The sequence below is a fragment of the Abramis brama genome (assembly GCF_963993115.1).
Source record: "Abramis brama genome assembly, chromosome: 22".
Classification (NCBI taxonomy): Eukaryota; Metazoa; Chordata; class Actinopteri; order Cypriniformes; family Leuciscidae; genus Abramis; species Abramis brama.
The window spans coordinates 21,005,976-21,022,175 of NC_139984.1; the positions used below are offsets into that span (position 1 = coordinate 21,005,976).

At 35.8% G+C, this 16,200-nt stretch overlaps 1 protein-coding gene across 2 annotated transcripts in view; it reads right to left on the minus strand.

Annotated features, from left to right (window-relative positions):
* The window catches only part of atf7a (activating transcription factor 7a), a 31,763-nt gene extending 16,691 nt beyond the window's left edge, over positions 1–15,072 (minus strand). For both annotated transcript variants that reach the window (XM_084099794.1, XM_084099793.1), the window contains exons 1-2: positions 14,994–15,072; positions 5,711–5,782 (exon numbers count right to left, since the gene is read on the minus strand). In XM_084099794.1, coding sequence (XP_083955920.1) covers positions 5,711–5,758 — 48 coding nt within the window. In that variant the 5' untranslated portion in view covers positions 5,759–5,782; positions 14,994–15,072. The remainder of the gene's footprint in view (positions 1–5,710; positions 5,783–14,993) is intronic.
* Between the last annotated feature and the right edge of the window lie 1,128 nt (positions 15,073–16,200).

Sequence of the window (16,200 nt, forward strand, 5' to 3'; positions counted from 1 at the left end):
CTTTTGTAACTTTAATAAGGCTTAATCTTTATTTAATTTATACAGTGAAGATTATATGCAGTGTTATTTTACATTTGATTACATTATCAAGGCTCAAAATTGCGACCATTTTGGTTGCATATGCTCCCGAAATTAAATGCGACCTCAAAATTTATTTGGGAGTATTTGTGCGAGTGTAAATAATTATTGTGGTACGACCTTTCTTCTAGAGATGCACCAATCGACCGGCCCATAAATTGGAAATGGACGGTTTTTGCTCTAAAAACACGATCGGCAACCGGCTCGTTTTTAGTTTAATTTTGGCTAATCTCTTTTCTGGACTTGCGCACAAACTGCATTGCAATCATTTCTCGCAACGTCATTCATGTGAAATTATAATGAAGTCTGTTAACAGGACGTTAACAGGCCAGAGACGGGACATGCTGAAGACTGATTTGAAGAGGAGAGCGCAGACGCGCAACAGAGAAAATACCAGGCACAGCAAGATCACAGTTCGCGATGCTCGAAATATGGGCAGAAAAATATAAATATTAAATTGGGGTGGGGGTTTATATGAATGGATCTCTGAAGGGAACTGACTGTCTTTAGAACAGTTTCGATGGCATTTTCTTTTCCTCTTCCCAAAGTAGTGTAAAGTAGTGTTTATAAGCACAGCTCCTTTGTGTAAAGAAACGCTTCTTTTCCATAAGCGCCACCTGCTGTCAGATAGTGAAGTGGCATTTTCATTCAGTCCATCTCTTTTTGTTTTGTGCTTAAAAACAAAAGCACAAAATTATATTTTGTATTTTATTTTTAAAAATAATATTTTGTATTATATTTTGTCTTATATAACATATTTCATAAAGCTAAACTCAGACCATTCTGTATTCACTCTAAGTCTTGAAATTGTGCAATCTAATTTAAATCAAAAACATGTGTGTAGCATCTTTGTTTGGATCGTGATTAAAATGCAGTGGTTGCCTCTAATTTCAAATGTCAACAGATGGTTGTTTTTTAAGGCCATTTTAGCCTGTTATAGAGCTAATAAACAACAAATAAAATAGGCAACCGGTATCGGAATTTGCCAAGAAAAGTCATAATCGGTGCATCACTATTACAGGGTTCCTACACATTTTCCATTTCAAAATTCTATACTTTTCCAGACTCAAATTTCCAGACCTCTTTTTCAGACCATATTTAACATACATGGTTCACACAGAATTATTTTCGGTAAATAGTACAGTCATCTGTAAATATATATAATATTTATAATATATATAAATTAGGGCTGTGAAAAGATTAATCGCGATTAATCGCATCCAAAATAAAAGTTTGTGTTTAAATAAATATGTGTGTGTACTGTGTATAATTATTTTGTATATATAAATACACACACATGCATGTATATATTTAAGAAATATTTGCATACATATACTGTATATATTTATTTATAATTTATATTATATATAAATATATATATTTTTTATATATAAATAACACATTTTTCTTAAATATATACATGCATGTGTGTGTATTTATATATACAAAATAATTATACACAGTACACACACATATTTATTTAAACACAAACTTTTATTTTGGATGCGATTAATCGCGATTAATCTTTTCACAGCCCTAATTTATATATATAAAATAATAATTTGTTCTGTTTTCATTAGTTTTCTCGAAGTGATAACATGCTTGCATGATGAGAAGAAAACTAAAAAGTTTTATAAAAGTGATGTGTCAGAGAAGAATATATGTAATTATACTGTAAATGTGGTTTGATTGTTTCATGATCACCAAACAGCAAAGTACAGTCAGATTTAGGGGCCGTTTACACGACACCATTTTCAACTAAAAAAGAAAAAGAAAAAGTTTCAAAAACGTTTTTGCCGTTCATTTACATGATAACAGCGTTTTGTAATGTCATCAGTGTGTGATGTTGCTGTTTGAGCGTAAACAACATCTGCAAAGTTACGACGCTCAAAGTTCAATCCAAAGGGAGATATTTTATTTTACAGAAGTCGCTTTTGAAGGACTACAACAAACGGCTGGTAGGGACTACAACGAGATTCTTCCCGGGTAGGTGACATTCATCCAAAACGACACGTTCAACCAGACTTGGGAGAGGAGCTGTAATAAGGTAAAATGTGAAAAATAATGAATAATAAAAATGAAGCATGAAAACATATTCTAGTACACTCCAAAAACAAAATCAAGACTTCGTAAAAGGGCATAATAGGACCCCTTTAAACATTGAAGAACATTTTTAGTAAAAATACAATGAATATGCAATATAGTGCATATATTTAGCAAAATGCTCCTCTCTAGAGTTTATTTTTTCCAGCTGACTAATAAGTTCATGGTCATTAAATGGCTTTTCTGGGGTAAATGTAATATTACATGACATATTATTTATAACAGGGGTGTCCATCCTGTTCCTGGAGATCCACCTACCAGCAGGGTTCAGATCCAAGCCTGATCCAACACACCTGCCTGTAATTATCAAGTGCTCCTGAAGATCTAGCTGCTTCAGATGTGTTTGATCTGGGTTGGAGATGAAATTTGCAGGAAGTTAGATTTCCAGGAACAAGATTGGGCACCCCTGGTTCACAAGCTGTTCTATTGATGTCCGCGGTTGATACACTGATTGAGCGATTACATGAGACATGATATGGATTTCAGTTGTACTTTATCTTTTAAACATTCCTTCTGATGTTCATTCATGATCAGTCTAAATCTTTGCTTGTACTCCTAACTTTTTGAAGTTGGGAGCACCAGTGCTACCAAGTAAAAAGTTATTTTCAAGCCCAGTTTATTCAGTTTTTGTACCTGAAAACTACTGTTAGACCTACCTGAAAAACATGAAAATCACTGTTTATTACATTTGTATCGCTGCAATATTGGCATTCCCACATATTCTATTAAATACCAATATGGCCATTCAAACACTTCTGGTGGCTTCACTGCCGGCTAGCAGTTTAAAGCGCAATGAGCAATCCAGTCATTTATATAGATCAGTGGTTCTATATAATATGAAGTGTCTGACAGAACCCTTTAAGGTTCTATATAGAACCTTTTCTCTTTTCTTCATGTTAAGCAACGCAGAAAGCAATGCATGGTATTTGTCAACTAAAGTATAAATACTCTGACCAAGTTCTACCAGCAGGAAATGGTCATCCATGCATAAAATCACAGTTTTTGTTGGCCTAGGGTTAGTACAGATGCTCCTACATGTTGAGCTTCTTCCCATTAGTTATTCCCATGTTTCCTGTTCTTTCTACACCATACCTAGCAAAGGCATGTCAAAATATTGTGAAATATTATTACAATTCAAAATAACTGTTTTCTATTAATATATTTTAAAATGATTTTTCAATTTTGAAAATTGTTATTAATTGAAAACTGAATATTTTGAATATGATAAATGTATTTACTGTGACTTTGTCAATTTAATGTTTCTTTCTTTTTAGTAAAAAGTATTGTTTCTTTAATAAATAAATAAATTATTGACCCCAAACTTTTGAACGGTAGTCTATGTCCAGGAATTCCTGTTAAAAACTAAACCACAAACTGACTTGCAAGCACTAGCTAAAGTGTAGCCTTTAGTTAAAACCAATATTAATTTTGTTGAACAATGTTTTTTTATATTCATATGACTGCGATACAGAAGAAATGAGTGTAAAATATCAGATATTATAATCAAAGTACATTAAAAAGGATTAATTTACTCTGAAAATATCTTTAGACAAGCACTAGCATTGATAATCTCAAATCTCAGTGTTATTTTTCAGTAATAGGTTGCCAAAACAGTGGAGTCACATGGAAATCTGGTTCACTGGGATGGAGCAAAACAATCTTAAACCCCTATAGACTTCAGTATGACGCAAACAGCGTTTGCTCGTCAACAAAAGAACAATACCTCAAGTAGAGTAAATCCTCACTCCCCTCATCCAGCTACACACATCTAAGCATCACAACAAAGCCTGACAGATGTGCACAACCTGATCTCTATTTCAACCAATCTTCTTTATTTCCCTTTATGTGGCCTTTAGTTTTGGTTTACCGGAGCTGAGTGGTTTTAAAAAATGTCTTCACCTGACAACATGATACTGCTATGATGCTTCAATGTACACTATCATTCAAAACTCTTTGGGGTCACTTTTAAAGAAATTAATACTTAGCAGTAACAACATTTATCAAGTTGCAAAAGATTTGGATTCCTAATTCATCAAAGAATCCTGAAAAAAATTATTTACGGTTTCCACAAAAATATATCCACAGCATATATGTTTTCAACATTGATAATAATAAGAAATGTTTCTGAGGCAGAAAATCAGCATATTATATATGCATATCAGCATATTTCTGAAGAATCATGTGAGACTGGAGTATTGATGCTGAAAATTCAGCTTTACCATCACAGGAATAAATCACATAAAAAAATACATTAAAATAGAAAACAGTTATTTTAAATTGTATTAATAATTCAAAATATGATTATTTTTGGTCAAATAAATGCAGCCTTGGTGAGAGCATAAGAGACTTCTTTCAAAAACATTGAAAGATCTTACTGACCACAATTTTTTAAACGGTAGTACAAGTCTATGAGATTGTTTTAATCATCTGCAAAAAAAAAATATAAGCAATAGTAATAGAGATATTTGAAAATTCCAATATCTAAAGCACCTTTTACGTAAGGAAGTCTGGCTAGGTCAGAGCAAGCAGTAGCAAACAGTCATAGTCCCTGTGGATTATAGAAAGAAACATCTGCAAACAACTAACTTGCATAAATTATTCATCATGTTCATGTTGTTCCTCTCAATTCTCAAGATTATGCTGCTAACGGTACGGTTAAATAATCATTGTTGCATTCAGTACTGGAGAGGCAAGGTGTAACTGTTAAATTGCCTCATTTCGGTCCATGCTACATTTCTCACAATGTTTTCTACGTAACTGCAGCGGAGAACATTCAGATCAAAACCACAAAATGAACATCACTGTCTCACTGAGTAGGATGGGTCTCGATCACTTCCTCTTTCGGTTTTCAATGCCCTCAAAGCACCACAAGCCTCCAAAGGCCACATTGTTTTTCACTTCTTACACTGGAAAATATAAATACTTGAGAAGCAAAATTGCTTAAGACATTATAACTTATTTTCAGAGAATATACACACATGTATATATATACACACACACACACATTCTCTGAAAACATTTCTTTACTTTCTTACATTTCCTTATTTCATTTTTTGCTTTTCGTTTTTTTTTTTTTAAAGAGTATTAGATATTTTTACTGTAAAAAAATAAAAAAAATACAGAAACCTCTTGACTGACTTCACCAGCATAAGCGCACTTATTAGTATTACGTATTAGTCAATAATCTCATCATAGCGTCTGCATGGACTTTGACTCAAACCAGACAAGTGTAGACGATAACTGAGCTAAGATTAGTCATTGGCTAAGTTTGTGAGTGAGTCAGACAGTGGAAGAGACATTAACGCAGTTTCACAAGTGCGCTATCAGCTCTATCGGTGTGACAAAAACAACATGTTTACAGAGCGGTACAGCAGGCACACCTCCCTCCACACACACGCCGGGCAGACGTGCTGCCACCGTACAGCTGTGAGGACGACATGCACGCTGACACTCTTCAATAATCAGAGGAGAATGAACCAGCAAAGAACACCCACACCTGAAACCCAAGACAAAGTGAAAGTGAACTTACCTGCCCACAGCCAGGAGCGCTGCACACAAAAGGCTTGTCATCCCCCATCTTTGCAAAGGCTTTGCAATGTAACTGTGGAAGAGAAGACGAGAACATTACTGAAGAGTTTTCCTAGAGGTTTAAGTCAGGAAAAGTCGTTTCCAGGGATGCTTCTGCCTGGATCCTCGCTCGGCTCAGGAAACGATGGGTGTTTGAAAACAATGAGAAGAAACGAGCACATGCATGTTAATGCAGCAATCACAAGTTTCCCCGGTGACAGTTTCTTCACACTGGGGGCATCTGGCAGACCAATGACACGCGGTGTTTGAGATTTGCTCAAAGTCTTTTTGGCCCCTCCTCTACTTTTCATTGTAGTCTTCCTGACACCATCTCCACAAAGCTCGTCTGCGGCGACGACTCTAGTGCCACTCTACACCTTTGTCCGCAGTCATTCTCTGAACTCCTCCACCCGTTTCTCAGGATCAAATATCAGCAACCCACACTCCCAGACGCTCATCACTTTTCACAGGAACTCAAGACATCTACACTGACATCGAGAGGTTGTGCTGGTACCGTTTTGCCAGACGCCGGGAACTGATTTACCATGGAGATAAGATCAATTTATTGCATTTTCATCTAATTCAAGAGAGTGTAATGAGTGTAAGTGTTGTAAATGAAGGAAGGGCAGTGCTCTAATGGTAATTCTGGAGAGACATGTCTGGAATGAGCCGCTCTGATCCAGGGAAATGGCATGCGTGTGTATTGGCTCGTTGTAGACACTCCCTCTTTTCCTATTAGCTGAACCACTGCAATTATTCCAGACAAACTGCCAGCACCTTCCACACAAACACACGCATGTTTGACATTACTCTGTAATCAAACCAAACCAAAGCTTCCCTGGATCCATGATAGAGTCTAGCCTATGTTCAGAATAGCACTGACTATCCAGGTTTTTTTTCATGACTTCTGATTGCAGGTTATTCTCACAAAAAGCCATTTTTAGCCTTTTTTTTTTATTAATTAGATCATGTATTAGTTTGATTAATTATTCATTTAGTAGTCATTACAAAAATGGCCATGACTTTTTAAAATACAATTTCAATGACATTTCCAGGCCTGGAAATCACAATTTTAAAATGTAAAAACGTCCATGTTTTCCATGAACATGTGGATTCTGTGCATCTTAAAATATTTTAATATATCTTTTGACAACATTCAACATGCGAATTGCTATATTTGCTCAGAAATGGCTTAAAACAAAGTGTTTTGCTTTTCACTTAATTAACACAAAAATATAGGCTATATTTAATCTTAATTTTCATTTATATACACTGATACAACCATAGTAGTAACGTTAGACAGCAACATTTACAAACATATAGCTCTACAAAAAATTCAACATGGAGACCTCAAACCATTTTTAAAGGGATAGTTCACCAAAAATGAAAATTCTGTCATCATATACTCACCCTCAAGATGTCCCAACCCTGTATGAATTTCTTTCTTCTGGCGAACACAAAAGAAGATATTTTGAAGAATGTCTGTAACCAAACAGTTGATGGGCCCCATTGACTTCCATAGTATTTATTTTTCTTCTCCATACTATGGAAGTCAATGGGGCCTTCAAAATATCTTCTTTTGTGTTCATCAGAAGAGAGAAATTCACACAAGTTTGGAACAACATCAGGGTGAGAAAATTATGACAATTTTCATTTTTGGGTGAACTATCCCTTTAAGTGAAGCAAATGAATCTCTGAATCTGAGTTTTGAATCAATTCACTGTAACAGACAGTTTGAACTGATTCACGTGAATTTTAACATTTTATCCTCCAACTGGATGAAATCTGAATCTGAAACAACAACAAAACAATCGGCCCCTTATGCACTACGTAATTTTACGTCAAATCTGTCAATTCTGACTGCCCAAAATGTGAAGACTAATGTGGCAACCAGCGGCGACTCCTTCAGACTGCAAATCGGGGGGAAAGTTGTCTAGTGTATTCCAGCCATTAGGAAAAATAATAAAACTATGTCAAGGTCCTTAGAAAACCTCTCGGCCAAATAAAGAGCATAATCATAATCTTCACAATGTTGCTTCCTTTTATACTGACAACATCACAAACATACAGTAAATATTCAATACATTACCCAGCTTTTGTTCTAAATCTAGTTATGTATGACACACATGTTTAGTATCATTATACATGCGTTTTATATTTAGTAGTGGTGGCCTTTAGCCATCTTGACTGGGATGGTTGAATCTGTCTTTACAGCAATCTACACTCTCACTCCTTTAAACCCAACGGCCCACGTGTGGAGAGGCTGGGAATGTTGGAAAAAGTAACACGTTCATTAAATTTAAATGGAGGGAAGTTTCATTAAACTTTCAACATGCCCCACCAGCTCGGAATGACGTCTGGTGTGTTACACAATCACCAGTGCAAACAAAAGGTGAAGAATGAACCAAACATCTTCCCTGACTACAACAGCAGGGATTTAAATGGGTTAAGCTTGCGTTGTCATCTGTGAAAATTTAAAAAGCCATTTAAAATGGCAGGTCTGCAGCGTCTGCAGTCGCTGCCAATTTAATTTTTTTGTTTATCCCGAGGCTTTCCCGCAGCCTGCCGGATCCAGGCTGTATCCAGATCTGATGAAGGACCTGCGCCTGGACCCGATGTCATAGCGGGGTGCTAAAGTGCCAACTAGTTTCTCCTTATGGAGCATCCCTTTACCACTCTACAGATAAAGCGTTGTCGGGAAAATTCGGTTCGCGCATCTACCCCGAAGTGATAAAAATCTGTATCAAAAATGTTAAGGCCAGACAAGTAGTTTTTTAAGGCTTGGTTTGTAGGGAATTAAAAACCTGCACACACATATTCAAACGCGCATACCAATAGACTAAACTCGTAATACGCATGTGATATTCTCACAGGTTTCGCATTTAAAGTCTGTGTAGAGTTTCCTGTTAAAACGGTGTCGTGTTGGCGCCGGCGGCTCTTAAGTTAATAACTAATGATCGTTGCGACGGAAGTGAATCAATCAAATTAACTTTAGCTGGAAAATAACTTTATTCAAGAACTGCTATAAAGCCAAAACAATCTCTGTTACTTTAAACTATCCTTGTATCTCTGTAAAGCCACTTTGGAACAATCTACATTGTTAAAAGCGCTATATAAATGAAGATGACTTGACTTGACTTATGTAACACCGGCGCTGTAAAGTTTACAGCAAACAAAAGCAACTGCTCTCAATGTGCCAAAGAATGTACAAAAAAATATACATATTTTAAGAAACATTTATTACTCATATGCACATGCGGTTTAGGAGGCGTTTACAAAACATTACTTCATTAGATAAATGTAGCCCTTGTGTACAGATGGACAGAGCACAAACGAATTAAACAATGCTGTGGTCTCAAGATGAAGTTTTTTTAAGGTTAAAGGACTATTTTTAACTTCACATTGTCTTAAAACCATAACCCATAACTTTTTATATTTGAAAGCCGATAACCAATTTATTGGCCGATAAATCTAAATCCAAATTTTTATATAATTTTTGAGAGCCTGATTAAAGTCTCATCATTAAAAGTCATGTCCCAAGCACACAATTATAATGTTCTCATTATAATTTTATGTAGCCTATATGACAGACTTGCGCTTAACTGTATTTTCCTTATTTGAAGTGATTCCAATCATATTTCAAGCAATTTAAAACCATCATGGCAAACAGTGCACATCTGAAGTGTCTCAGCTGAAGGAAATAATCCATTATTTATCAGCTTTAATATATCGACCAAATTTTCTTATGGGGCTGATAACAATAAAATCAAAAACGAACATATATCGATATGATGGCCGATGTATCGTGCCTCCCTAAAAAAACGCTAATGTCCAAAGATTTTTTTTTAGTGTGCAAGTTGTCAACATGCTATATATAAAGGCACAACTAAAAAAAAAAAAAAAAAAGTACAAAAAAAAAAAGTACAAAAAAAAAAAAGTACAAAATGTTTTTTTATATATATATATATATATATATATTATATTTTACATAAAAAACATTATATTTTTTAAATAAATAAAATTAAATATTAGGCCTAGACTTTAATTAGAATAGAATACCGTGACCCTACATAGGATAAGCGGATGTATGGATGGAATAGAATAGAACTAAACATTAACACCAATGTCCATATATCACTATTTCAATTGTGTTAGTGTTCAAGTGTCCCGTGTGGAGGGACGTGCAGTTATTACAAGCTGAAATTAGCAGCCACTGCCAAGACCCTTGCTCTGTTTTCCATAAAGAAAGTAACTGCATCTTGTTTGCCCCTGAAAGGCCCTTCCCATTACGACCGAGATCAAAGTGGCGTACAAGCTAAGCGGCTTGATTCCTTGCAGACCTCACACGCTCTACAAGTGAGCCAACAGCTTGGTGCCAGAGCTTTCGGTCTGGTTGCAATACACACAGACAGTTTGGTCAGAGAAATGCACGGAGTGACTATATACAAATGAGAACCACCCATTCGTTATACCCTGGGTGAAGTGTCCACATCTCAGTAAGCCTCAAACTAGGGGAGCGCACTCTCTGAAGTTTACCATCACAATAAATCAGACAAACAGAAATCTGCCCACCTGCATCAATGCGTGCTACAACTGACCATCCAAAACAAAAATAGAGCCTAGACAGATTATTAACAAAGACATTCTGGAGTAATCTAAGACTACTTCCTGTTATGATTAAGACTTGTTTGCAATATAAAAGCATGGGAAGCATTTGAACGTTTGTACTGAATTATTTCCAACAAATTCTAAATAAAACCCTTTATTAATCAGACATCATTCTCTTAACATTTCAAAGAGTCTGCATTAACAAAATTGCACCTAAAAAATACACACAAAAAACGTTGGCAAACAAAAATATTTGGCTGGGGGTTTTGGATGAAATAGTTTTGGCGGGCCGAAACCATTGACTGAAACGGTGACGTTTAAACAGCGCTTTTTCAATTTCGCATTTTAACCGTGTCAGCATTTATTTATATATTACCGTGAACACAACGTGGATAAACTAAAAAATAACTGGGTGGATACTGGACACACTTTACAGTGACCAAAAAAAGGATGTTAAAGTAGCAATCTGTATAATTTGCTTGGCTGAAATATTGATAAAGTTGCCGAAGAACTTTACTATGACTGGTTTAATTTATCACTTGAGAACACAACACCATACCAAGCTCAATTACCAATTATCTAAACTTTATTTGCTGAAAATGCTACGTTTTTGGCCTTTCTGTCACTTTTTGTTTTGATAGCGATTGTAGAAACAGGACAGAAAATGATGACGAGAAAGGGGAACTGGTAAAACCAGACTCAAACCAGAGTTTCCTACATGAGAATCATAGCTCAATGTGTCCCCGCACTAGTGCTAGTTGCTAGGCCACGGCTCTGACAACATCCATCTTTGACTGTACTACTGAAGATAAAATCAAACAGCTGGGTTTGTCTATCATCAACAGTTTAAACAGGAAGAGAGCTGACAGTACTAGCAGTGCGCTGCTTTGGTTGAGTTTTTAAAAATGCAATGCACTCAGGGTTCCCGCACCTTTCGACCAATCGATTTCCATGACTTTTGCATTTACATTTACATTGAATCATTAAGAGGAAGCTTTTATCCAAAATTACTTAAAAATGATGAGTCGTATATTAACAGATCATACAGGAACAACTAGCATTATTAGAGATACCCTTTGTAAACAATAACTTTTCCATAACTCATTAGCCTAGATTTTTTAGATTTAAAAAAAAACAAAAACTAGATTTTTAAAATCATTTTATAGAGACTGATAAAATTCAGTCTTTTTTTTCTCCAAAATCCATGAATTTTTTTAATCAAAGCCTGGTTCCTCAGAATCAACTGGGTCCGACAAGGGGACAAGCAGCATCCTGCTGTTAACTTGGATTTCTCCTACTCAGCAGGTGGACGTGTAGCGAGGTCCGGCTATAATCTGCCTCAGGCGTGCACTGTTTGATGCTGTCTGCTAGGAAACTGACAAAACAAACTGTATTAATAGCTCCAGCTGGAGCCAAGAATGAGGAATCTGGTGAGTGAGCTGCCAGAGAGTAAGGGAGACCCCACAAAAAGGGAGCGACAGAAAAGTGGGACAGGGAGCAGAGAATGGAACGAACGGTTTTGGAGGGTGTTCGGTAACTCGTAGGTAAAGGCCAAAGGTGCTGCGGATAGTGTCGGGGATCAGGGGTGCGTTCTGTGGCCGATTTGGATTTATGTAACCTTAGTGAACCTGAGCTTTGGAAAATGGAACAAATGAAACTTTAGATCCATGTCTGCATGTCTACAGTGTGCCCGGTGCTAAATCCATGGTGAGGAAATACACAATGTAGCCCAATGCAATCCCCAGGGCCCGTACTCCGCTAAGAACAATGTGGACGCCCTTCCAAAGTCCCCCTCTGTAAAAAAAACTCTGCTACAACAATGTTGGACATGCTACAAGTCAACAAAAGCCAAAAGTGTTTATTAATATATCAAATATCCACAATATATTGCAATGATTTTGCTGGTATATAGTATTATGCAACACTAAATTAATTCAAATTTAAATGTTGCTATTGTAAAGTTGGGGGTCAGTACGATTTTATTTAAGAAATTTATATTTTTATTGAGCAAAGATGCGTTCAATTGATCAAAAGTGACAGTAAAGACATTTATAATGTTACAAAAAATATCTTGTTCAAAATAAATGCTGTTCTTTTGAACTTTCTATGGTGTTCCTAGAAAAATATCCATCAACATTGCTAATAATAAGCCATTTTTGACATTGGAGACTGGAGTAATGACTAATGCAAAACTGTCAAAAAAATGTTGAACTTTTTACCATATTTTGCTTCTTGCATTAAACTTTAGTGTATGGTCAAGATGTTTGATCCTATCCTATGACTCCAAAAAAAGCATTTAAAGAAATTCCAGAGCAAATACAGATCAAGATTATATTAAAAGGCTGAAAAGAAATATCAAGATTGCTGTCGAGTATGGCAATGTTCTGAAAGAGCTGCTAATTATATTATAATTGACATACCAACTAAATTTTGGCATATTTTACTAGTTCTCTAAACATTACAGCAACATGATGGCATGTGAATATCATATTTTAACGATCCCGAAATCACAGCAATCCATCAAGCCTGACGTGTTTGCCAAAATCGGATGAAAATATTTTCCAGCCACCCATGCTGTCCATTCATTTTTTCTAAAATGGAGTATCTCCCTCAATCTTCGAGAGCTCTCTCACAGTACTTCATGGGCCCGTCACACCTTTTAGAGCAGACCAAATATTACATAACATTAGAAGAGCACAGATGCCCAGAATCAACTCAAGTACGGCTGGCAGTTTACCCTTATTGTCTCTTTTATTTGAACAGTCGGTTATTTGGTCTGCTGGAAAATTGAAACAGTGTTATTTGGTCTGCTCAATTACTCAATAGATGCATCCGGACAACCGTGCTGTGTCAATTACATTATCCTGTATAAAACTGTTGCCAGGACAACTTACATAATCATAACATAGGCTAATCCTTCATTCACAGCTCACTGACGTTTAATCACAGAGCATGGTTTTAACAAGTCAGAAACAGAGCCTATTTCATCATGTGAAACTTGCATATGAAGTTCCTTCCTGTAAAACGTCTTCACATTGCGTCTTCACCATGAGCTACAGCAGATTCCTTATAGCAGAGGTGAAAGCAACAAGCAAGGCTCCGAGCTCTCGTTAATCAAGTCGCTGAGAAGCAATTATTGTAACAGCTGCAAAAATGTCCACTAGTGCACAAGCAAATATGTCTACTGAGAGGATGATGTATTATATGGGGACGTACAGTCATTCCAAAGAGTAACATTATTGGAATTCAACAAGCGCCATGCGAAGATGACCTATATATACAATTACAGGTCCTCAGATGTGCAGATGGTGTTTACAGGCACTCTACGATAGGACATTCACATGCTCAGAAGAAATAAAGTTGATGGTTATCAGCGGTTTTGGGGGGTGTCTCTTCACGCTCTACATGCATTATGAACAAAGATGTGAAATGCTCACATTATCTTTTGTTTTATTTGAATGATCTTGGCCAAATATACACAACACTTGGGATAACAGCAGGTGCTTGTTTTGTATAGCATTTTTATATATCATACAAACAAGCCATAATCAAGTGTTGTTTGTTTAATTGGCAAGCAAATGTTGTGATTTAGAATGCTGACATTTGTGTGGGGTTGACCTCTTTTATTTCTTCATGACAAAAAAAAAATAATAATAACCTAATCAAATAGTAATTTTAGCATTTACTAAACCTTTAGCAAAAAGTTTAGTTAAAAATATGAAAAGCAGCACTAAGTTACTCATACATCTCTGGAATGTATCCTACTTTAACTCATGATTGTTTCTATGTGTAACGTTAGGGTAACAAAAATAGAAACTTTTGAAGGCAAATGTACAGTTATGGCAACTAAAAACAAAAGTTGCCGGGTTTTGTTTAAATATAATTTTCTGACACTTTAATGTGCAATTTCTACCTCTTATGTTGGATTGCTGCATTACACCATAAAATAACGTTCGTTTCTAGTGCCCTCGCCGAAAATAAACGTCGCTAACTATTTAGCAAACCCATGCTAACTTGATGTCTTGCGGACATGCCAACTTTAAAGCCAGCCTTTTCCCGCATGTGCCCGCCCTACCGTTGTTCTGATTGGTCACGTGCACGTCAATCAAATGTATGTAATTGCTGTTTGGCTACAATAAACGCCAATCATGATTATTAGTTGCGTCTCATTGGCGGACGGAAATTCCACTCAAAAATGGAATTCACGGACTTAGAGAGTACAGGCTCATATCCCCTCCTAGAAACAAAAGTATGCAAAGAGTACTTTAAAGCAAATAAAGTAACTGTGGTATCTAATTTGCCATTTTATATAAGTAATAAAACGTATATATTGACACAAATCAAATAAAAAACACATCTCCATAGTATATAGTAGTAATAAATGACGGCTTGACACTTTTCTTATTCCTAAAATTTCTGCCCTCGCTTGTCAAGAGCCCTGAACGAGCTGCAGTGTACGCGCAGACCTCGGTGGAAGACCACTGCCAATCTGACAGCCTCACAGCCGCCTCATTAAAGTTACTCTCGATCACAGACAGACCTTTTTGACGAATATAAATAACGATTGGACACTGTTTCAAACCCACACAATCATCGATTTCACATTTTTGACAGAATAAGAATGTTTACAAACTTACCACAGCGCCCCTCTATCCCACTCTCTCTCTCTTTCTCTCTCTCTCCTCTCTTGGAATCTGACACGCCCCTCCCAGCGAAGTATCGCGAGATTTTGGCGTCACACAAGCGTGTCTGTGGCGTCCCTCACCTGGGGTGTTTACGATCTTGTCAACTCATTAGTTGGTATTGGTAATTCCGCTGACATTCTTGATGCTTTCTGTATGATGCTACAGAAACATGTCGATGAAAGAATTATAGCTCATAATACTCTGACTGTAATAATGTTAAAGGTTTGTGGCAAGAACTTATTTGTGGATTTGAAGATTTGTGTTCTTACTCTAAAATAGATTATTTTAACTTGTAAATAACTAAAAATAAATGTCTAGAATTTATTGTTGCCATCTGTATTTCGTAGGATAAATTTATTATGCAATTTAATTTGCAAGATTTCTTTGTAAGGTACTAAACTAACCAGTTTAATATGAATATTTAATATTAATATTCGAAATATATTAAACAATAATATATAACACATTATATCAAACTCGAATCTATTTTTCCAAGATTCTGTTAATAACATAAAATATAAAAAATGATTGTAGAGTCGTTTTCTTTGTTCTTTTAACAGTGATTCTGCAAATGTGGTTCCCATCTCTGGGCTTGTCTCTCTTCACAAGTGTTCAGTGATTCAATCCTCTGCTATTGTGAGCCAATGATGAAGATGAAAACTGTGATGTAAACTGAAGGTGACGGCTTTGAAAGGACAGGAAGGTTATTTTATTCAGTCCTACTGTAGTTTCCTTCCTGACTGATTTGCATTCTCATAAAGAGGACATCCTGTGCTTCCACAGGAGTTTAAATAAAGCATGATGGAAAACACAAACAGTGCTTGCTGAAATAAGGAACTGAAATGATAAAATGCAATAAAAATTATTCAAATTTCCTATTCAGAAAACAAAAATATGGCTTCACGGAGTGGTTTTTTTTTTTTTTATCTTAAAAAAGTACCATACAGCAAATGCTAAAAAACAATCAAATGTACATTTTTGCTTTTGCAGCTAATATAATTAATGTAAAATAGTCTTAATAGATATGTTTAGCTATTGCAACTTGTAAGTAGGTTAAATATAGGTAATTAAAACTATAGGTATTTTTTCCTTAAGGGTTGATACTGTATGTAACAGTCTTTTTCTTTCATGTAAAATTTTTATTTTTATTATTAGTATT